This window comes from Barbatula barbatula, assembly GCF_947034865.1.
Source record: "Barbatula barbatula genome assembly, chromosome: 12".
NCBI classification, from domain to species: Eukaryota; Metazoa; Chordata; class Actinopteri; order Cypriniformes; family Nemacheilidae; genus Barbatula; species Barbatula barbatula.
Genome location: NC_136775.1, coordinates 3,879,357 through 3,900,824, shown reverse-complemented (window position 1 = coordinate 3,900,824; position 21,468 = coordinate 3,879,357). Strand labels below are relative to the sequence as shown.

The 21,468-nt window shown below is 39.1% G+C and overlaps 1 protein-coding gene across 1 annotated transcript in view; it reads right to left on the bottom strand.

Annotated features, from left to right (window-relative positions):
- zfpm2a (zinc finger protein, FOG family member 2a) overlaps positions 1–21,468 on the bottom strand; it is a gene marked incomplete at its 3' end in the record, with an annotated part of 126,736 nt that overhangs the window by 44,244 nt on the left and 61,024 nt on the right. Inside the window, exon 4 of the mRNA XM_079469928.1 lies at positions 18,828–18,946. Coding sequence (XP_079326054.1) covers positions 18,828–18,946 — 119 coding nt within the window. The remainder of the gene's footprint in view (positions 1–18,827; positions 18,947–21,468) is intronic.

Here is a 21,468-nt window from a genome sequence, read left to right as displayed (position 1 = left end):
ACGCTCCTCACATATCAGGCCTTCCACTTTGAGACTTCATGGAGTTCTCGGTTGTATGTCATTTGAAGATGTTTCTACTAGGGTCATGTAGAAGAAATAATTCAGAATTGGCCCAAATGATACAATTGCTGATATACACATTGCTATAGATCACTTGATATAATGTAAAGACATTTATTTATTTAATCTTACATGTATTCAATCTCGAAGATATCAATTTAACATTTTAAATTGGGTCGAAATGTTAAATGTTAAAACTCCTTTTCAGGTGGTCTATAATAGTATAGAGCTATACAAAATAATACAAATAAGAAATACAAATTACAATGATATCTCTTTAATATTTCAGTTATTTCTCCTAAGCATCAATGACATTTAATAGTAATGAGCAAATGGAAAGTTTAAGGAGAAATATCTGAGACGCTAGAGACCCAGAAATCTCACAAATGTCAAATTCTAGACACGAATGTCAAAAAACTGAACTCAGATTTGTCAAGTCTGCAATCAAATGTCAATAAAGATCTCAACATGAAAATTTCTAGTCCAACTACATTCGTTTTACTCACTGCATTTGAACACTTTTGTTTCTATGTTTCATAGATTTAATACTTTGTTGTCTTTTCAAATCTGAGCGCAGATGAGACTCTCTTCTAAAACTCTAGATGAGATACTGTACGTGTGATTTCTACGGTTGTTTTCTCTAAATAAGAATTAACCAAACACGAGACTTTATTTAAACAAAAAGGTCTTAAATAGCTTTCCATTGAATCTCACTGTCGCCTAGGAAAAACAACAGAGACGTTTAAACCATCTCATCTGTGATCCTTCATGACCCCGTCATTTTAATCACGCTCAGAGAACTGTCACCGTCGAGGTGATCAGACAAAAGCTCGACCACAAATGTTTCTGCCCCTCCCGGATTTCCATGTGGGTGTCTTTCCCAGAGCTGGCAGCGATACAGAGAAGCCTCGGTCATTTAAGACGGCTCCCGTTTCACATCTCAAATTAGCCATACAATAACGTCTTATATCCAGACTGACCTGAGAATTTTACAGCTCAGTCAAAGAGCTCCGAAGACCGACCGATTGTTGCCACGACGACTATCTAAAATGAGAATCGGATTAACCCTTTCTCTGATCCTCGGCGTCTGGAGTCATCACTTATTCGGAAGCAAAGGTCTGCTCTCTCTTTTTCGTTGAAAAACAGAATCGAGAACCGGACACTCCAAAGCAAAAGCTTATAATAAATTTCAGAAAAATCTATTCTGTAAAAATATCAAATATCTATATTCCTGCTGTTTATTCATATTATTTATAATATGGATTGGATGACTACATACTGAGCAATATATACTGTATACTTAAAAAACTACATATGAAACAAGCACATAAGAACACACACAAAAAAGAAAATGTGTGTGTGACTTTTTCAGTGAAATTATCTTTAATTTCCAGACAGATTGTGAAGCTTGATTTAAGACCTTCACACACGGTTCTGTGTATTAGTAACAGATCTCTGGTCTCACTGCATTGGTTTCTCTCTCTCTCTCTCTCTCTCTGTCTACACGTGTAAGAGATACAGTGACCAAAACAGTGTAGTCAGCGAGCGAGCGATTACAAACTGATGCTCCAAATTCGCTATAAAATGAAAATCAATATTTCCACACGATGCTGCAACATAAAAGATAACCTTCATTGATTTTTCACGACTTAGGTCTGTGTGATAACATCTAATATAAATTTTCAGCCGGTCGGATTTGGATCAGAGCAGGGAAGCGGAGGCGGCCGATAAGTTCCTCGCTAACATTCCTCAGCATTAGGTTTCCCCCTTCCCTTCCCGTTCCGTCACTTTCCCTTTCTCTCCCGCCCCCACCTCTCTCTCTCCGAGCGGCGGCTGTACTATTTATAATTGGCCCGGTACGGACGAAAGCTTCTATCGGGAATCAGCTCTAATTTTTATTACGGAGCAGCTAAAGCCTGTTCCAGATAATTTGGAAATTTCAGGGGGAATTGTGATGGAGCTGATGGCAGCGGCGCAAAGGCCTGCAGAATAGAGCTAACCTGTAATAGCCTGTGTGGCAGCGGCTGATTAAATGTTGCCGTAGATGAAAGAGCCGCCATCGCTGCAATAAATTAACCAATCACACAAATCCCAAATCGCCGCTAATCCGGCCTTGATACCCTGATCCTCTGATCAGCTCTAGGAGGTGAAGGGAAGAAAGTGGATGGTGACACTGAAGCAACCTGACTCCAGGCCTGCGTGTAAACAACGGGCTAATGATAGCACCGCTGACCGCTGCCACGCTCGAACCCGCCTCGCAGCTCCAGGGGACGCCCCCGGTGAGAAAGTGACCACGCTTTACCTTTTCCAATTGAAGTGAGCAGGAGGAAACAAAAAAATGTGTCACACATTGATCAAAATCAATGACGATGATGTCTTTTGAGTATGCAAAGTATATCAGAACATTTGTTGAACAGTGCATTGTTATTCAACATGTGAAACTGCAAGAACATTATTTGTGTAATGTGCCTAAATATGTCACATGAAACGTTTATAATCCATCTATGTATTTTACTATAAAATATATGAATATATATACAGTAATTTTATTCTGTTCATTGTAATAGATAAATCAAATCAAGACCTTTCACATTCCCTGCATTCACAGCATATTCTCATCGAAAGACATGAAAATATGAAAGGTGTAGGTCAGGATGACATGTGTACGGGTGAGGCAAAGGTGCAGGCTGAAGGTGAGGATAACAGGACCGGTCCCGCTCTAAGACTCTGTTTACAACCTAACGCACTTTCGATACGGCAACTTCAATTAGTTGTTGGCCACGATGAAACAAATTGCATGTGGTCAACTGGAAATTTCATTAAGGCAGATTTTCCCGCAGCCCTCTCTATCTCGTATTAATATTTCCCCGGGCATGCCGGACGGGCGACATTTTTTCTTCCGCGCAGCAAACGTGCAAATCCCCTCCGCGCGCATCCGCACGCAATTAAGGACGGTCTAAAAATAAACCCTGATGTTTCTCCTTTTCATGTGCCGTTTGATAAACTAAATAAAGACCGGCGTTTTTGAAAATCGCTATCTACCCCAGAAAATATATTCCCATGTCTGTCATGCGTTCCAGCCTCCTCTTTTTAAATGGCAGCGGTTTCATCGCCCCCAAATGAAAAGATACCTCCCTCCTCGCTGCCGTTTGCCTTTCTGCTTTTTTTCCGAGCGAGCATCTGCTATTGGGAAGCTAAATAACGGAAATATGCAAAAAGAGAAATTGCACGCTAATTCCCTTTGGAGATAGATCTTGGCGCCTGCCCTGTCATAAATCAGAGAATTTCGATATGAAATGAGGCAAGCTGCTCTAATCATTTCTGCATTTCAAATTGGATCACTGGCTCAATCGCTTGGCTTTTAAACTGCTTGCCTAAGAGCAAATGTGAGGTGGGAGATAATGGGAAGAAATCTCAGCCCGCGTGCCGTAGTTAGTTTACTGCTTGAGTGCAAAAGAATGCTTTCAGCCTCCCGCCCGCCCGCTCCCCCCACCTCTCCTCTGTGCGGCTTTTTCTTTTCAACTTTGTTAAATTGACTTTTTCGTTTGAAATCGATTAAATTGAGAATCACTGCGGCTCTACCAATCTTTTAAGGAACACCCATTGAGGTTCGCTCGGGCCTATCGTTTAGCCGTGTTCACCGTTGCTATAGGAACCATGCATATTTATTCAAAATCGTCCTGGCTAAAAACATAGTTTGACTTTGTGCCGATTTAATCTCTCTCTCTGAACACCAAATATGTCCTATTTTCTCCCTAAACAAGGCCTAAAATAAACACGAATTGAGATCAACACGGATTTTAATGGAGATTACGCGCAACTGTCGAGCAGCACAGTGATGACATCATTTCCATTTCGAAATGAACGAGAAATACAACTTGTTTAATTTTGTTGCGTGTAAGTGTCGCCGTCTCTTCTTTTCTTTTCTTTGGACATGTCATTCGCATTTCCATTTTCCGGTACTGACTGGAAAACATCTCATCTTTCTTTCTTTCACCTCTGAATGCTGTAAATGAATTAAAAGTGGAGGTGTAGATGCCAGCCAGCACTCACACATATTTTCATCCCTGTATGTATTTTTTTCCGTGTCAGGCATAGAATGAGCTTTCGGCGCTAATGCTTTCTGGTTTAATGAGCACTTAGCCTTCAGGACATAAACACCTTCTGTCTGTTTCTCCTCTAGGGTCAAATCATACAGTCAGAGAGCTGGTGGGGGCTTCATTAACACATGGACCCTGTGATTTATAATGCTATTATAAAAAAACGGAATTTAAAGGAACAGCCCTCGCACATCTGAAAATTCAGTCATTATTTACTTACCGTAAATGTGCTGTTTTCGAAACGATACAAGAGTAAATAATAAGTATGTTTTCATAAAGAACTTTTGGGTTAAAAATAAACCAGTTAAATCACGCAACCACTTATTAATAATGTTTTTACTATAGTATATTTGTGAAACTATGGTCATTCAAATGGTAATCGATCCTACACTATGGTTAATATTCATAATGGAAAATATGTATCAACATCTGGAAATGGAAATGAATTGAAACTGTGTATCAACATCTTCCGCAGAGAACAACCACCATTATACAACAATACAAAACCACAACAATGAAAAACAACCTGAACAAATTCGCCCAGACTTGAAAGCAAACAAAGGTAGGGCGTAAGATCACCCGGTCGCAGCGAAGTTGAGCGCCCTTGTGCATAACTCCAACGCACATTACGTGAAGAGGACATGGAATCTCTGCATTCATAATATTTGCTTTGCATTGTAATAATGTCTAGAAGGCAGAGGAACATGCCACGCTGTTGTGCTCGGATTCGGCTCGTGAAATGGCGTGCCTTCTCCCATAGATCTGCCTATTTCAATTTAAATTTCCACTTTGAATCCAATTGCCGGTTTCTTTGATCTTTGCATGCAACTTGCAGTGAACTCCTACAGCAAGCGGCAGCTACTGGGCCACATAACAAGGTGTTCTCTGTACGCCCCGTACACCTGTACCGATATCTGCATGCCCGCAGGCTAGAGAGGCGGGTGGCATCTGCCGGGCAACCGACTGCAATCTGGCAGGGAGTAGGGAAAAAGTGAAATATGCACAAGCAGTGGCGGACACGCATTAGGTAGTTTCTTTGTTAGATGCATTCTGTGACAGCAATTGAATATACAGATGTGGCCAAGAGGGATGCCCAACTTTATTAAAATGGTCGTTTTTGTTTATGATTTAAAAAATTATTAGGAATGTATTAAAAACGTTGTTCTTATGTTGCATAGTTGTTCTTTGTAAACTGAACCACAGCTCTGAGGAAGATACTGTACAAGAATTACGCACAAAAAGTTTTTCTATGTATTATTTTGTCCCTGATAGTTTTTTTTTTTTGCCGGATAACTTTGTCTAATAAATACCCTTTATGTTTGGTCCATTTTGTACCATAGACACTCATCTGAGTGGGATTTAAAGGCAAATATTATCCAAATAATCCTCTCTGGACATCACTTTTGGACACTGTACATCTGTACCTGTTCAGATCATTATTTAACAGATCATACACATAAGTATTTATTAAGTATTTAATAGTCATCCATAAAACTGGATATTTTTGGAGTGGCCCTAGAAAAATCTGAAGGCGTGATGCCTCTCAGCCCCAGCACTGCTATACATGATCATATAAATGAGCAAAAGGAATGTAAATAAATTGTTTGCCGTTGGTTTCCTAGGGCTGTAAAGGGGTAAGAAACATTTGCATCATCGTACAGTAAAACATTCAAGTGCAACACATCTTTAACCCTTCACTTCATAGATGCACTCCTTGTAAACCTATTCCAAAACCAGTTATAGGTAGATACATAAGAGTAAACACATCTTATCCGAGTGCATTAGTCCTGAACTCTCTTATCACTGTCTGTGCACACCGACCGCTAAAGGAACGGTTCGCAGGGCTGCGTACGCTCTTTGTTACCCAATTAGTTTACTGACGACCCCGTGGTCTAATTTTCCTGTTTTGACAGGCTCGCCTAATGTGCTAGACCACCGGGCCAGACGGCCAGACGCTGTCCAGACTTCTACAGCCTCCATCAAACGTTTCCATCTCACAAAAGGCTTCTGTGATAACGCACCAGATGACCGTTGCAAAAAATCTGCGATTTTCACACTGAATACTTTCATTTAGTGCTGCTACCATCTGGACTCGTCTGATGAGCGTCTTTGTGACAAAAGAGGAAAGGAGAGGGCCCGTGGATGTCGGAAACGCACAAACTTCGCCGATGGCCTCTTGCCTGAGAGGAAGTGAGCTTCAGCAAAATCAAGACTTATTTCAGAAAAGAAAAAGTGGAGTCGGAGACTTGGGGTGCCAAATTTCACGTACCGTAGAGAGGAATGGCAAATTTAAACTGAAGCACTTCGGGTAAATCGCTCTTGTACTGCATTTACCGACTTGGCCCGAAGCTCCAAACCAGACAATATATCACACGTTTATTTACTTGAAAGACAATTTCAGAATGGATTGCCAAGACTGGCTCACTGCACACTTCAAAATACACGCATGTACGTGAAAGTACAGCCAACGTCTCCACCAATTAGCCATCTCCACTTCACACGGCGGTATGTTGAATTCCAACAGGGGAATCGAGATTGCAAGTGAAAACTATTGTGGATTATCTCGGCTACTTTTCAAGGAAGTTGTTTCGACGTCCCACAAGTCGAGTCTTGACAGTGACAGATGGTAAAGCAGCTGGCATCTCTCAAACTCTTCTCCCTTGTGCTAGTTTTTTCCCCCTCAGTGTTCGCAGTGGATTCTGCCGTGGCGTATTCCAACACTTTGGCAAGATGTGGCGCAAACCAAGAGAGACAACGCTGTGGACAAACTTATGTCGTTTCTTGCTAATTCAGATCTGATTGAGGTTATGCAAAGTATCAAACTTCAAGGCAGACGTAACTTTTTAATTCTTTCAAGACAAAGAACACAAAACCTAATCCAGATCTTTTCGAAATGTTATTTCTGGTTATTGTATGTCTAACAACTGTTGGATATAAAAACTAAATTTTTCTTGTGAATTTCAGCCAAAAATGAAATCTCTTTCATCATTTACTGACTCTCATGTCACTTCAAACCTGTATGACTTTCTTTCTTCTGCAGAACACAAAAGAAGATATTTTGAAGAATATTGGTAAGCAAACCACACTGACCCTCATTGATTTCCAGTACATGGACACAAAACCACTGAGACATTTCTCGAAAACATATTTTGTAACTCACACCTCTATATTTTGTTTTATGGATCAAGTCCCTGTCTTTTAGATGAAATAGACCATGCGGTTTGTTGCACAAAGTCAAAAAGGAAATGGCATCGCTGCTGATGTATCGCTCAAAAAGTTGACACAGTGAATTGTGACGCAGTGTTTAATGGTATCTTCGCCCTGATTGTGCTAAACTATGTAGCCATCACTTCAGTCACAATGTGGCGGCTGCTTATCGCTTGGCTTCCGTATCTGTTTGCCTGTTTGGGACATGCAGTGATGAAGAGGAGAGGGGAAATGTCAGGTTCACTTGTAGATCAAGTCGAGCCTGTATTATCTCAGCTCTAGTCATCTGTAGCCACGGCAGCCGTCGGCGCTCTGAGGAGAGACACACACCCCCTGTTTCCCGTCAGAGAGCTGAGATGATCTTCACAGAGAGAGAGAGAGAGAGAGAGAGAGAGAGAGAGAGGGGTGAAGAATGAATCTCAAAACACCCCTCCGCCACAGAGGTCACGACCTCAGGTCCCCCAAAGCTCTTCAATGCAGCATTAGTCCTTCTTAGCATTACAAAGCGTTTATTAAGAAGGAAGGATCAGATTAGAAAATGACCTTTTGAGGTTTTGGGAGAATTTAAACTATCATTGGTCAATAAAAAGGGCGGGGTTTTATGCATTTTTCGGTGTCAGGGAAAATCTGTAGAATTCTGTCAAATTTGAATGTGCATTGCTTAAAAAAATATTGAAGTACCAGAAATGTAAGCAAAATAATATTCATATTTCACCAACTAATGAGAAAACCATAGAAAGGAACCAAGATTTCAACATTTGGCTCAAAGGCCTGTTCAAGGCCTATTCCCATAACCTCAACTACAATATTTAGATACTGTTACTATAAAAAATACATATTTTACCATCCACACCAATAGACACAGACACAATGTTCATTTTAACTTTGCAATGCATCTGAATATTTTTAATGCGTGAGCCCTTAAAGGAAAAGCTCACCTTCAAAATGAAAATTCTGTCATCATTTAAGCAGCCCTGTTATCATTTAAATCCCCATTGGTCCCCGTTTGACTTCTATTGTATGGACACAAACCCAATGCACGTCTACGAGGAACAACAGTTTTTGGTCACCAACATTTTTCGAAATATTTTTTTTTTGTGTTGTTCGAAAGAAAGAAAGTCCCACAGTTTTGAAATGACAATAGGGTGATCATAGATAATGACAGAATTTGTATTTTCAAGCTGAACTATCCCTTTCCATTTGTGTTTTTTCGTTTATCAGCTGAAAAAAATAAAAAAGCTGACATCATCGTTATTCCTCTTCTATATGATCATTATAGTTGTGTCATTCTCTTAAATTATAAACAATTAAAACAATTTATAGTTGCAGTGATCATTCAGGCTGTAAACCGGCCTCGAATCACGCTTGGTTAGTCGAGTTGATTCAATGCGATTACAGTAAAGTTAAGAAAACAATATAAAGGCTATGTTTTGAATAGAGCCTCCAAAACGCAAACAACGCAATATTTTTCACTCAAAAAATGCTAACCTATAAATAAATAAATCTAAATCATTGCAAAGATCACAAGATCGGATCCTGGTTTGTCTTATTAGATCACAAGGAGTGCATATTCCAAAGCAAATGCAGTATCTCAACAGCTTCATCTAGCACAAGAAGGCACAATACCCTGCTGAAGTTATTTCCGTTTGCCTGTTATCACCAAAAATGACAAAACCAAGAGCTCGCTGAAGCCCAATGTGGCAGATTCATATCTAATCAATAGTATTTAGGCACGCTTTCACGTGGAGCAAATCATTTGTTTGTCAATTTAATATTTCATTACCCGCGAAAAACTCATTTACACGTTCATTCACTCGGCTTTATCCTTCATCGTTTAAAGACACAAACAGCTTTGAAGGATGCCAGAGAAGAGAGCACGTCACTAGAATTTGAGTGTCATTATTAGCATTGAAAAACACAAGAGTTTCCATGAGAGAGAGAGAGAGAGAGAGAGAGAGAGAGAGAGAGAGAGAGAGAGAGAGAGAGAGAGAGAGAGAGAGAGAGAGAGAGAGAGAGAGAGAGAGAGAGAGAGAGAGAGAGAGAGAGAGAGAGAGAGAGAGAGAGAGAGAGAGAGAGAGAGAGAGAGAGAGAGAGGAGAGAGAGAGAGAGAGAGAGAGAGTTTGAAAGAATGAAACGATTCAGATTACATAATAAAACAAAGCACTAAAACAAACTAAAACCGAGGAAGGCTTGTGGTTAAGACGACATCAGAACAGAAACAGAATGGAAATGTTGAAGCACAGTCCTACAGTAATGCAGGAGGCTCTCCTAAAACTATTTAATCTGATATCCCAATCCGGACACTTTCCTGTATCATGGAATACAGGTTTAATACATCCTCTACACAAAAGCGGAGATAAATTTGACCCCAATAACTACCGAGGCATTTGTGTGAACAGTAACCTGGGGAAGACTTTCAAGCTTTCCTTACCGAACACAATGTCTTAAGCAAATGTCGGATTGGATTTCTACCAAACCGGTAGACACCGACCACATCATAAAAACAAAGGAAACATGTGTGGATGTTTTGTTGATTTAAAAAAAAGCATTGATTCGATACGGCATGACGGCCTATATTATACAATTACACAATCAGGAATTGGAGGAAAAGCATATGACATCATCACATCCATGTACACTGAAAGTAAATGCGTATGTAAAATTGGCGATAAAAGAACAGAATTGTTCACTCAGGGGCGCGGAGTGAAGGCCATTGCACTTTGCGTCCGAAGATTTCTGCCGGTTAAAAATAAAATACGAACTCACGTTGTGTCAATTACATTTACACACTGCCTCCGATATTTTCGTCCGTCATAAAAAATTCAGAATGGGTTCCATTTTCTGCGTTTTTGAGAGGCATTCAGAGAAACCGTACAAACAAGCCGCAAATACGAATAAACGCAGTATGTGCAAAGACTTGAGTCCAACTCTGTTAAACTTGTATATAAATGAGTTAGTCAGTTATTGGAACAATCTGTAACAGCCGGTCTCATGTTAAACAACGCCGATGTGCAATGTCTTCTGTATGCTGATGATCTGGTGCTGCTGTCAGATACCACCGAAGGTCTACAGCAACACCTCATAGAGAAATACTGTCGAAACTGGTCCCTGACAGTAAATCTGAAAGAAACTTCAATGATGATTTTCCAGATTACAGTACAACAGATACACATTCACTCTGGGAAACACCACAATATAACAGAATTTACACTACGATTATCTTGGCTTAAAAATGTGCTTGTCAGGAGGTTTTGATCTGGCAGTGAATGCACTGAAAGAGAAAGTTAGATGAGCGTTTTACACCATCAAAGGCAAATTCACCCAACAGATATTCCAGTTACAGTCTGGTGAAAAATCTTTAATAGCGTTATTATGCCTATAGCTCTGTATGGATACACACCCCAAAGAATCCCTGCATGAATTGGGTAGATACCCCTAATAATACATATCCAAAAGCATTCCCTCAAATATTGGCCACACCTTAAATCAGGTTCTCCTAACACACTTCAATATGAAGCACTTGTAAACCAAGAGCTGAGACCTAAAGCCGGTCCCATCTGCCAGCTGGCTCTGAAACGCCAGACAAACCCAAATCAGAATAAACCAAATGATCAAAGAAAGTCAAAAGACAAAAGTAAACCAGAATGCTTACGGACCCTAAACAGAAAAAACAATCTGGAAGATTATCTCTACACCGTTGGAGATGTAAAACAGACGGATCCTGACCAAATACAGACTCCGTGAACACAGTCTGGCCATAGAGAATACAGACACAGACAAAGATGGTCTGTGCCCAATGTCACACTGGTAGTTTCTCCTTCATTGTGATAAAAATAAAGAAGTGAGAGAGAAACACTCACAAAATGTCAAAGCTCATGCCAGAGTTTCATAGGTCTTCAGAAACAGAGCAAATGAAGATGTTACTGGTGGAGAAGATGCGGTTTATTTTATTCTATTCCCATGTTTCTGCCTAAAATGTACATTTGATATAAATATTTTATATATTTCACTTGTTTACTTATAGTTTATTTTACATTTGGTTCTCTATTTATACCTTACTTAGCACCTTATTGTTATTTTACTCTAATGTTTGTACTTACTGTAAGTCTTTTGTTATTTGTTCAATGCTTTAGCAATATTGTAAAATCATGTGAATAAAGTACCTTTAAATTGAGAGAGAGAGAGAGAGAGAGAGAGAGAGAGAGAGAGAGAGAGAGAGCAGAAAATGTGTCTTTACATGAGTGTGAATCCATTGAAATATTATAGAAATGTTTTAATAACCAGAATACAATTGTACTTTTCACTTATTTAAATGTATTTAAGTTCACTTGTGAAGGCATAAACAACTCTGGTCCAGAAGAACTTCATGTTTAAACTTTTAAAGCTTCACAAATGTTTAAAAAAATACATCCCACGGATCATTTATAACAAATTTTAATAATCCAATAATCATGATATTAATAATCAAAATGTTAAAAGACATAATTAAGATTGACTTACATTACATATGTCTATATGTAAGATGTACAAACACTAACAAATAAAACCTGAAACCGTTCTTTGAGTAATAACATCTTGCGAAGTGGTCTATAGAAATAAAAGCAAAATGAATGTGATTTAGGAATACCTCCAAAAAACATAAATAAAAGTATTAAACTCACAGTCATGTATCATATATCAAAATGTTGTAGCTTGTAGTGAATACCTGTGTGAATCTTTTCTACTGACACTTGTGATTTGCCGGCTGAAATGTAATACTGGAAAAAAATCCCTAAGATAAGCATTGAAAGAGTCATATTTACAGAGTCCTGGTTGTGGGCTTTTCTTAACATTGGCACAAGCTTCCATACAGCAACAATCTGGCAACCCCATAACACTGTAGCGGTGACTTTAGAAATCTAGAATGGCGCACTTTAGAAAGCTAGTTTGGTGTGGATTTTACGTCTCCTGACGCCCGAGCCAGGTGCTGAAAGCCGAGGCATTCGCATTTGAGCAGTCGCTGGTCTGATGACTGGGTAAAGCCCAGCGAAGTAATTGATGCATGCAATCACAAATTGGTTCCCCGCCTAAACTTCGGGCCTATTATTTTATTAGATAAAGCCACATTCTGGGTGCCAAAAACATCTTGGTGTCCAACGAAGAATTAAAATCCTATCAAAGCTCACTAACAGGCAACATTACAAACAACAGGGGAGATTTTCTGCCTGATAAATATAGCCTACGATGCGAACGCCATCTATACTTATACAATGTGCCAAATTTACAGATGTGAGTTCGACTTGATTATGAGAAAATAAACCCGCTTGCACATATAATTAGACCTAAGTGTAAATAATTGGTAATGCGTGCGCCAACATTAGGATGATGTTTGTGTGTGCGAGCGTACGCGTTTGTGCGCGTTCCACTCTCAAGTCCCACCGATTCGTCTTTCTAACCATGTTGAATCCTCTTTTCTTATCAGAGCTGCGCAGGCCTGCATCAGACTGCTTCTTGCTATGACAGAGGCTACAACAATAGGCATGCGATACCGCTGCTTAGCGCTGCGTTTCGGAGGGGAAACCTGCCACAGGCACAGATTACCAACACACACACACACACACACACACACACACACACACACACACACACACACACACACATCCACTCTCTCTCTTTCAAACACATGCACACACTTCCACAAAATAGATTGCAGCCTCCAAAACAAAACATTTTTCCAAAGGCCCGGCTCTTGAATAATGAAGTAATGACAAGAAGAAAAATATGGGGGAACAAAAATCCACTGCCACTTGTTTAAGTTTGGGATGTGAACAAAAAACCTGAGTGAGGAAATGGAAGATAAACCAGAATGATGGCTGGGATTTTTCCCCATGCTGAATCGATACACCTGCTGAATACGGCATTAACACACCTCGCTCTCAGGCTCATGCGGATAAAGACAATATAGCACGTCAGTTCTGCAGACACAAATGCAACACTTACATGTGCATCGTACTGCTGTTTAACACTCGCAGCTATCTAACAAAACCACCCTTGAGGAAAAATATAATGCTTTGAGGTTAAACTCCTATTATGAAGTTCTCCGTCTGCTGGACAATGGAGTTCCCATTAAAGAATCAATAACTTTTAAACGTCATAAGTTTCCATGAAACCGAGAGGTTTTGTCCATATTAGATTTTTCTTCTAAAATTCTTTAAGAGAAATAAAAGAGTAAAATGTAAGACATTTGATGTAATTTCTGACATTACATTACAGTATGTACAGTATATATGAGGATATAGAGCTCACATACAGAAAAACATCTTGAGATGAGATTCCTGACATTTGATTGCAGACTATCTTGGCAAATTTGACACGAAAACAAATTAAGATATTTTAAGAAATGTCTCTGTGGTTTCGTGTCCATACAATGTAAGTCACTAGGGCAAGAGTTTTTATTACCAATATTTCTCAAAATATCTTCTTTTGTGTTTTTCAGAGAAGTCATTCAGGTTTGAAATGGCATTAGGATGAGTAACAAATGACAGAATCTTCATATTTGGTTGAACAATTCCGTATCACCAATATTTCTGATAGCAATCTCAGAAACTAGGCTCAGATTTACCAAGTCTCAAAATTTTTTGGCAAGATTTTAAAAGGAAGTCAAACATTTCTCAACAAATATATCCAACCCAGATAATTCGTACTTTAATTATATAGCTTACATTCCAATAATCATTATAGAGCGATACAACCCAAACCTGTATACATTTCCATGTTTTGCTGATCACACAGGAAGAAATTTGGAAGAATGTAAGATTTCACCCACCGTTTACTGCCATAGTAGGAAAAATAAATACTTTAAAAGAAAAAACTAATATCACACTTGTATCTATCATCATTTCTCAAAAGCAGGTTTAGAAAAACACATCTAAATCAAAGTTGTTCCTTACATTAAACGCAACCTTTGAGCTATAAAAGCTATAAAACCGCACGCTACAAAATTATCCTCTGACATATTTCAGCATAAAATTGCTGAAATATGCAAAAGAGAAAACTTGTATGATACGTTGGCAGATTTTGGTACTAAAACAGACAAACTTCTACTTATAATCCGAGCCAGATCAATAACAGATGACCATTGTCCCAAATTCCCCCCAAACAGGGCAAAAATCCCTCCTGTTATTAACAGCGTCTTAATAAAGCTCTTTAATTAAAGCAATGTTCATTCATCACGTGAATATTGAATGGTAAGCCATCCTTAACAAACCACCCAGGCTTAGATTGTTTCCAAATCATTTATTAACACTTAAAATGGACACTGGGTGGTGAGAGAAACAGAGAGCCATGGGCCGCAGTCAGGGTTGCGTTCGGACCCCGTAATTACTGCGATAGAGACACCTGCTACTCAATAGCTTCGACCCAGACCGGCCGGCCGGCCCCCAGATGGCAGACATTAAATGTCTGAGTGTCATTATTAATTTGTGTTAATTTGTTAGGGGTGGATGGGCTCGTCGCTCACCTGTGCAGGGGCTGCTGGGTAATTGAGCTTTAATGGCCTGATTGATCAACAGCTCCCCGACAATCACTCAGACGCAGGGACGAAATGCCGTGTAGACAGAGCGGTTCAAACATCCGTCGGACACCGACACCACAATATATCTCAAATCCATTTGGACACGTTTGAAAGTACGGCTTGCCTCACGAGTACAGGATCCGTTCGTTTGAATGAAAACGGACGGATATCATATTTTATACACAGCTTCAATTATTTCAATACCACGTTTTCCAATTATTTCTGGACTGGTGTACGAAATACAAATTCAGAATTCTACATTATCTCTCCGTCCTTAAGCTTGCGCCACTTTTAAAAACGTACAACATGAAGGTCTTTCCATACATAAAATATTGAACCGACTAATATGAATATGCCAAAGCCACATTTGCAAACATGTTTGTTCGGTTTCAAATGTTCAAAAAGCGTTTGAATGTTGGATCTTTTGATATAATGTTGAATCCATGTTGAATTTGTTATTTTTAACATTGATTCAACATTAAATCAATCATCTTTGGAGAGTTTTTACAAGCGTCCAAATGTCACGGTATCTGTGTCCACTTTTGTTCTCCGCTTCAGAGTCTCAGATCAATAACTGTGATCACAGTGAGAGAAGACTCACTGAGTCGTGAATCATCTAAGTGAATCATTTGGACGGAACGAAGTGGACGACAGTCAGATCGTGACATCTGAAGAGTTCTGCGTGTAAACACGCACAAACAAACCCAACGGAGCACGTCACTAAAAACTTTCCTCCGGTCTCCACTGACTTCTCTCTCCATCAGATGTGCCGTCTGCACCGATAAGCTCTCATCACATGACCCTATCTCTGCCCGGCAGATCTCAGGACTTTCAGACTTCACATTCCCCACTCAAACTCAGACAAAAAGACTTTTAACTGTTTATACTAGACAATGGTCAATGATCTTGATCATTTTTGCAGATTGCCATTTTTCACACAAATACTTACATCCCAAATAAATCACCAATTAAGGGAACATTCAAATCCACACCAGTTTCGAAAAGAACGCCGTGAAGATAACCGATAATGGTTTCTAAGTGCGAACCATTCCGTACTCCCATAATGCAAAAGTCACACTCATATCTCTTTGAAAAGCACCCGGTGTGACACAACCTTATCACTCTGAGAGCCCTGTTCATACCATACCAATCTATCTGTCCCAGATCAGACAGTAAAGAGGGTCACGCAGATGAAGTGTATTGAAAACTGGAACCGTCTCTGACGATTCAACAATTCATAAAGATGGAGTTGGCGCCCTCGCACTTCAATTCAACTAATCTCTGACATCCCGATTTCATCTCTGATTTTATACGTTTAAAAGATCTGCTTATTCCCATGTGTCATATATAAAGTGAATTACTTTAGCACTGTCTCTAAGGTTGGTTTCACATTTAGTTCACATTGCCTGGCCCGAATCCCAGTTCGATTGCTCCCCCCTGCACCGCGGATCGTTTGCGTCATCAGCCTGCAGCTGTTTACCCTGTCGCTTGTAACGACGATGCAGGAGAAAGCATCAAAATGCATAACATTGCTCGTGTCACTTTTATACATTTATGTTTTTGAACTGTTAGTTTGCTTTCCAACACTTCAGTACATAGCGGCACTTTCGTCTGAGAATGCTCTTAAGAACGCCGAAGGCGAACAGAAATGACCCTATAGGCTACATCTCTCTGCTTGGAGCAAGTCAGTCACGCTCCTCAGAAAAGTGAGTAAAACACACAAGCACACATCTTTACCAAAGAATACGTCATTAATGGCGGTTCACTTTGGTACGATTGCATTCATATCAGCAGTGAAGCATACTGGAGTTCACATGAACCGCACCCCAGACCTCTTCTTTTAAGCGGACTCGGGTACAGTTCGCAGGTGCGCCCCCCTGTTCGGAAGACCGCGTTCACATCACCCAAAAGAACCGAACTCTGACGAACCCGGGTGCGCACCAAATGTGCTAGTGTGAAACCGCCCTAAATGGCTTATTTGGGGCAGTCCGGAGAAACAAACTGCCCAGGAGCGTAACAAAAAATGACTTCATAAAGTTATAAGTTACGCGCTATATTATGGATGAGTCCTGTGAGTCCAAACTCCTTATAGACCTTTCTGTATGTTTCTTAACTGGATAAATATGAGATTCGTTGCAATCTTAATAAGTGTTTCTTAATTAATCCACATGCAAAATGAAAATGAGGATCCCATTGAGCGAGCTCAACACTCTTACTACTGCTTTTCCTCTTTCTTTAACAACTGAAGCGAAGTGAAGTCTAAGCTGAGAACATGATGAGCACAGAGAAAGCTATTTGGAAGAATGTTGTAATCAAACAGTTCTGGGACACTATTAAAAATACTATTTGTATATATTGTTTACTAAACTAAATTAGGAAAAAACTACTAGGTAAATAAATAGTTTCCAAGAACTGTTTGGTTTCTCACATTCTTCACAATATCTGCTTTTGTGTTCATCAGAACAAAGGAATGTGCAGAGGTTGAGGGTGAGTATATGATGACAGAATGTTTATTTTTGGGTGAACTATTCCTTTAATCTCCACCTTTAAATGCCAAATTCTGCAATGAATTACTCACCCTCAAGTAGTTTAACATCTGTGTTGACCTTCATTTTTCCCAAAAATGCAAATTAAGGTAGTTTTGGAAGCTCTACACACGAGCCACATGACAGTGCATCTGGTGACCACAGAGGCAGAACGCGAGCGATGCTGACACCGGATGTACTAGCGTGTGGTTAAACTACTTAAAGGGGGTGAAATGAATGGCAGATTTTCATTTTGGGACGGAATTACCCTTTAATATCACTACATTACCCTTTAATATAGATTCATGGACCGGTTTCAACAAACAGTTACTTAAGGGTAAACTGTAAACGGTCTGGCTTTAGTTATGCAGCTAGTTGCCAGTAACTTACTGTAGATTTATATTTTTATCTAATTTACTGGCAACAGTTTGTTCAAAGATAAATGAATATTAAACGTTAACAAGTCTAACGATATGTGTTAAAAAACGATAAAATGACAACCTCACTCGAAGCATTCTGGGAACCAGAAATCCACATAAACCTTTATCAGTTTGTTTTTCAAATTTTGGTTCCCAGAATGCTTTGCATGAGGCTGTTATTTTATAGTGTTTTTCTGTCAGAATAAAGATCCTTTATCTTTGAAAAAATATCACAAATGTAAATGTAAATTTACAGTAAGTTACTGGCAAACTGCTGCCAGTAATACTGTAATTTCTACAGAATTTCTTTACAGTGTATATTTCTGCTATATCAAAAATATTTTAGTTTAATTTGCAAAAACAGATAACACCAGTTTTAAATCATGTTTTTTATCGTGCATTACAAGTAATATCAATAAAACTGCAGTCGAGTTGTTATGTAAGAGAAAATGTACAGGCAGCCGGTTGTTATCGTTTATTTCGGGATAACAGCCAGCTGCTTGTACACTATCCCACTTATTACACAGCTACTTGCCACATGAGAAATTTTTTTAACATAAAATGTTAATTTGAAATATTTTAGTTTCGGATTTAAAGTAAGAAACGACGTTCAAAAGTCACGAACAGGCAATTGGTTTAATCATTTGTAAATATAATGTCATATATCGTATTAAAAGACTGTGTAATGTGAAACTGCCCCTTTGCAAATGATTTGCAGCATCCGGGTTACATGGTGTTATTAGTTTTAAGCGGCTGTTATATACAGTACATATCAATCCAAATAGAAATATCTATTTTCAAAAAGTCTTCCCTAAAATGCCATTATTCTGCATAACTTTCCCAGACCTTGTTGGGTGTTTCAAACGATCACATTATTCAAACTCCGTTCGGTTCAATTTGATTTAGTGCCACAGAAATGACTTCCCCTTTAACCATCTCCAAGATTGATCATGTGTTAACATACCTGAGACTCTGTGTTCTGCTTGATCTTCCCATCGAAAGGTCCCCACGTTGTTCCTACAGGAAGCTGTTGACGGCTGAGAATCCGACGCTCTCCATCTTTGTTAAACAGGTCCAGCTCACCTGTGACAAATCAGAACGGTCAGTCTTTCCGCCACACAGTAAATACTGAATTTTTTGGCCTTTATATACACAACATGTGAGCACACAGTCCATTGGACCACTTGCGCCAACCATTGTTCATTTCTTACTGCACAGAGCTAATTATAACATATTTGATAAAAATAAACACAAAGTTGATCATTGTTCAAATACATTGCACAAAATGTATAAAAGTTAATGTAGACTAAAGATGAAATGATATGTAATGATCTCGCGTTGTGTTTGAATTTATATTATATTATATTTATATAAAATAGCTCAGATTGTTGAGATCTCTTTTGAACCTGAAACACTTTGCAGACTATTTTTAACAAGCAACCGTAGTTCACGATTCAGACCCGAGCACCTGTTCTCATAGAGGATGCAGATCAGATGGAGCGCATCAAGCCGGCGGGACGCTCACTCCTCTCCGAACAGCGTACTTCTGATAAAACCTCGCTGAGATGTTACAGGCTCGCCGGCTGGCAGCGTGAGCTCTATTTCTGTTTTTCCAGGAAGGGGCCGAGGCCTCTTGTTAGCGCTGCGCTGATCTCGGAGTTAATTAACCGTGTCACGGGATAGCACAGCGAGCCCCGCGACTTCCCCGAGCGCCTCCATCTTATCGCTTAGATTTTGTGTGCTGTTTTCGGACGGTGATTAATCAAACAGTTATTATAATAGACTGCCTGGTCATGACTCTCATCTCTGAGGGCCGGGGGGGCTCTTGTCACGAGAATCTCAAGTGCAAACTTCCGGCTGGCTTTTACAGTGATGTTGAGAGGGTTTGAGGTCGACCTGTGACTGAGGAAGATTTATCCCTCAGAGAATGACTCTTATCTGCTTTATCTTTCAGCGAGCGCACTGCAACAACACTCGATGACAACACCAGAGCTCTTTACCGCCAGCCGGGACTGAGAAACTGTACGCTGTGCTCATGTACACATGCTTTCTTCCTCGTATCTCGAACCAAACCCTGTGTGCGGGAACATATTGCTCGGATATCGCTCTTTTGTAGCTCAGGAGGTTAAATAAAGTTCTCAGATTTACAATATGTGCCCTTTAAAGTAAACATGAAACATGTTTCCTTACTACAGCATTTGTTCTCCATTTAATCAGATTTCTACGACAAACAACTCTCAGAGACTTTTCTTTCCTGACGGTTTGACTGAACTAATCCGCATCGACGGACACAACATGAAGGCGTTTCAGTAATACACATGTTTCTCGACCTGTACTAAATAAACACTGGTTGAGAGATGATCTTTAGCGTGCTCTTTGTCGGCTGAAAGCACTACGGCAGTCATTGAACTTTAAAATGACCTATTCAGATGCGTTTTTCACTCCAGATATCAGCAGCGTATCTGCGACATGCTCACACGCCGCACTGCTTGTGTGGAAACTCCCCTGCGACTAAACAAACATGCTCCTCAATACCCGTCTGCTTGCTAAACATATGAAATAAAGCGGGACGGACACTTCGGTTTCAATAACACTTACAAAATAATGTAATAATATGAACCCTAAGCAGTTTAACTAACTAAAGTTGTAGTATTTTTTTGTATATTGTAGCAAATTCTAGTTACTGTATACTATAGTATTCTGTAGTATTTACTGAATTGGTAAACTGTACTAAACAACACTACAGTATCTAGTTTACTAGAACAACACCAAAGTATATACTAAAGTACAGTTAGATTTTACTAAATATATTTTTTTATTATTTTCATAAAACATATAATGAAAAATTATAAATAATAATACAAAATACAACAATATATTAATAATACAAACTACAGGTTTAAATAGATAATAAATAAATATATGGTAACACTTTACAATAAGGTGCTATTTGTTAACAATTCATTCATTCATTATCTAACATGAAAAAAAAACAATAAAAAAAAAATTATACAGCATGTATTAATGTTCATTTCAGCACATGATTCAAACCTTGTCACTATTAACATTAGTTAATGCACCATGAAATAACATGAATTATTGTATTGACATGAACCAACATTAACAAGGATTAATAAACTAAATTGATAATTGTTAGCTAATGTTAGCTAATGCATTTACTCATACTAACTAATAGCACCTTATTGTGGGTGTTACCATATATATATATATATACACACACACTGAAACAATACATATTGTACAAAGGTTTATAAAAATATATTTTGAAAAATATTACAAAAATAAAAATAATTATTAATATTTATACCTTAAGCACCTTATTGAAAAAGTATCTTAAATTCATACTGATGTATTCAAAGAAATGCATATTACGATTACACAGCACATATGTGTTCATTCCATGTTAGGAAGCTCAGAAGAGATAGTGGGAGAATTTGGGGGTGTGGGGGGGTCTCTCTGAAGCCTGTCGTAATCCCACCAGCCTGTTGGATAGTGGGAAACCTCATTAAAGGGAAATAATTAAGCGTTGGAGCGCAGCTGGTCCACATCACAGGCTGGCTAAATCTATGCTAGCCCGTCCCTGC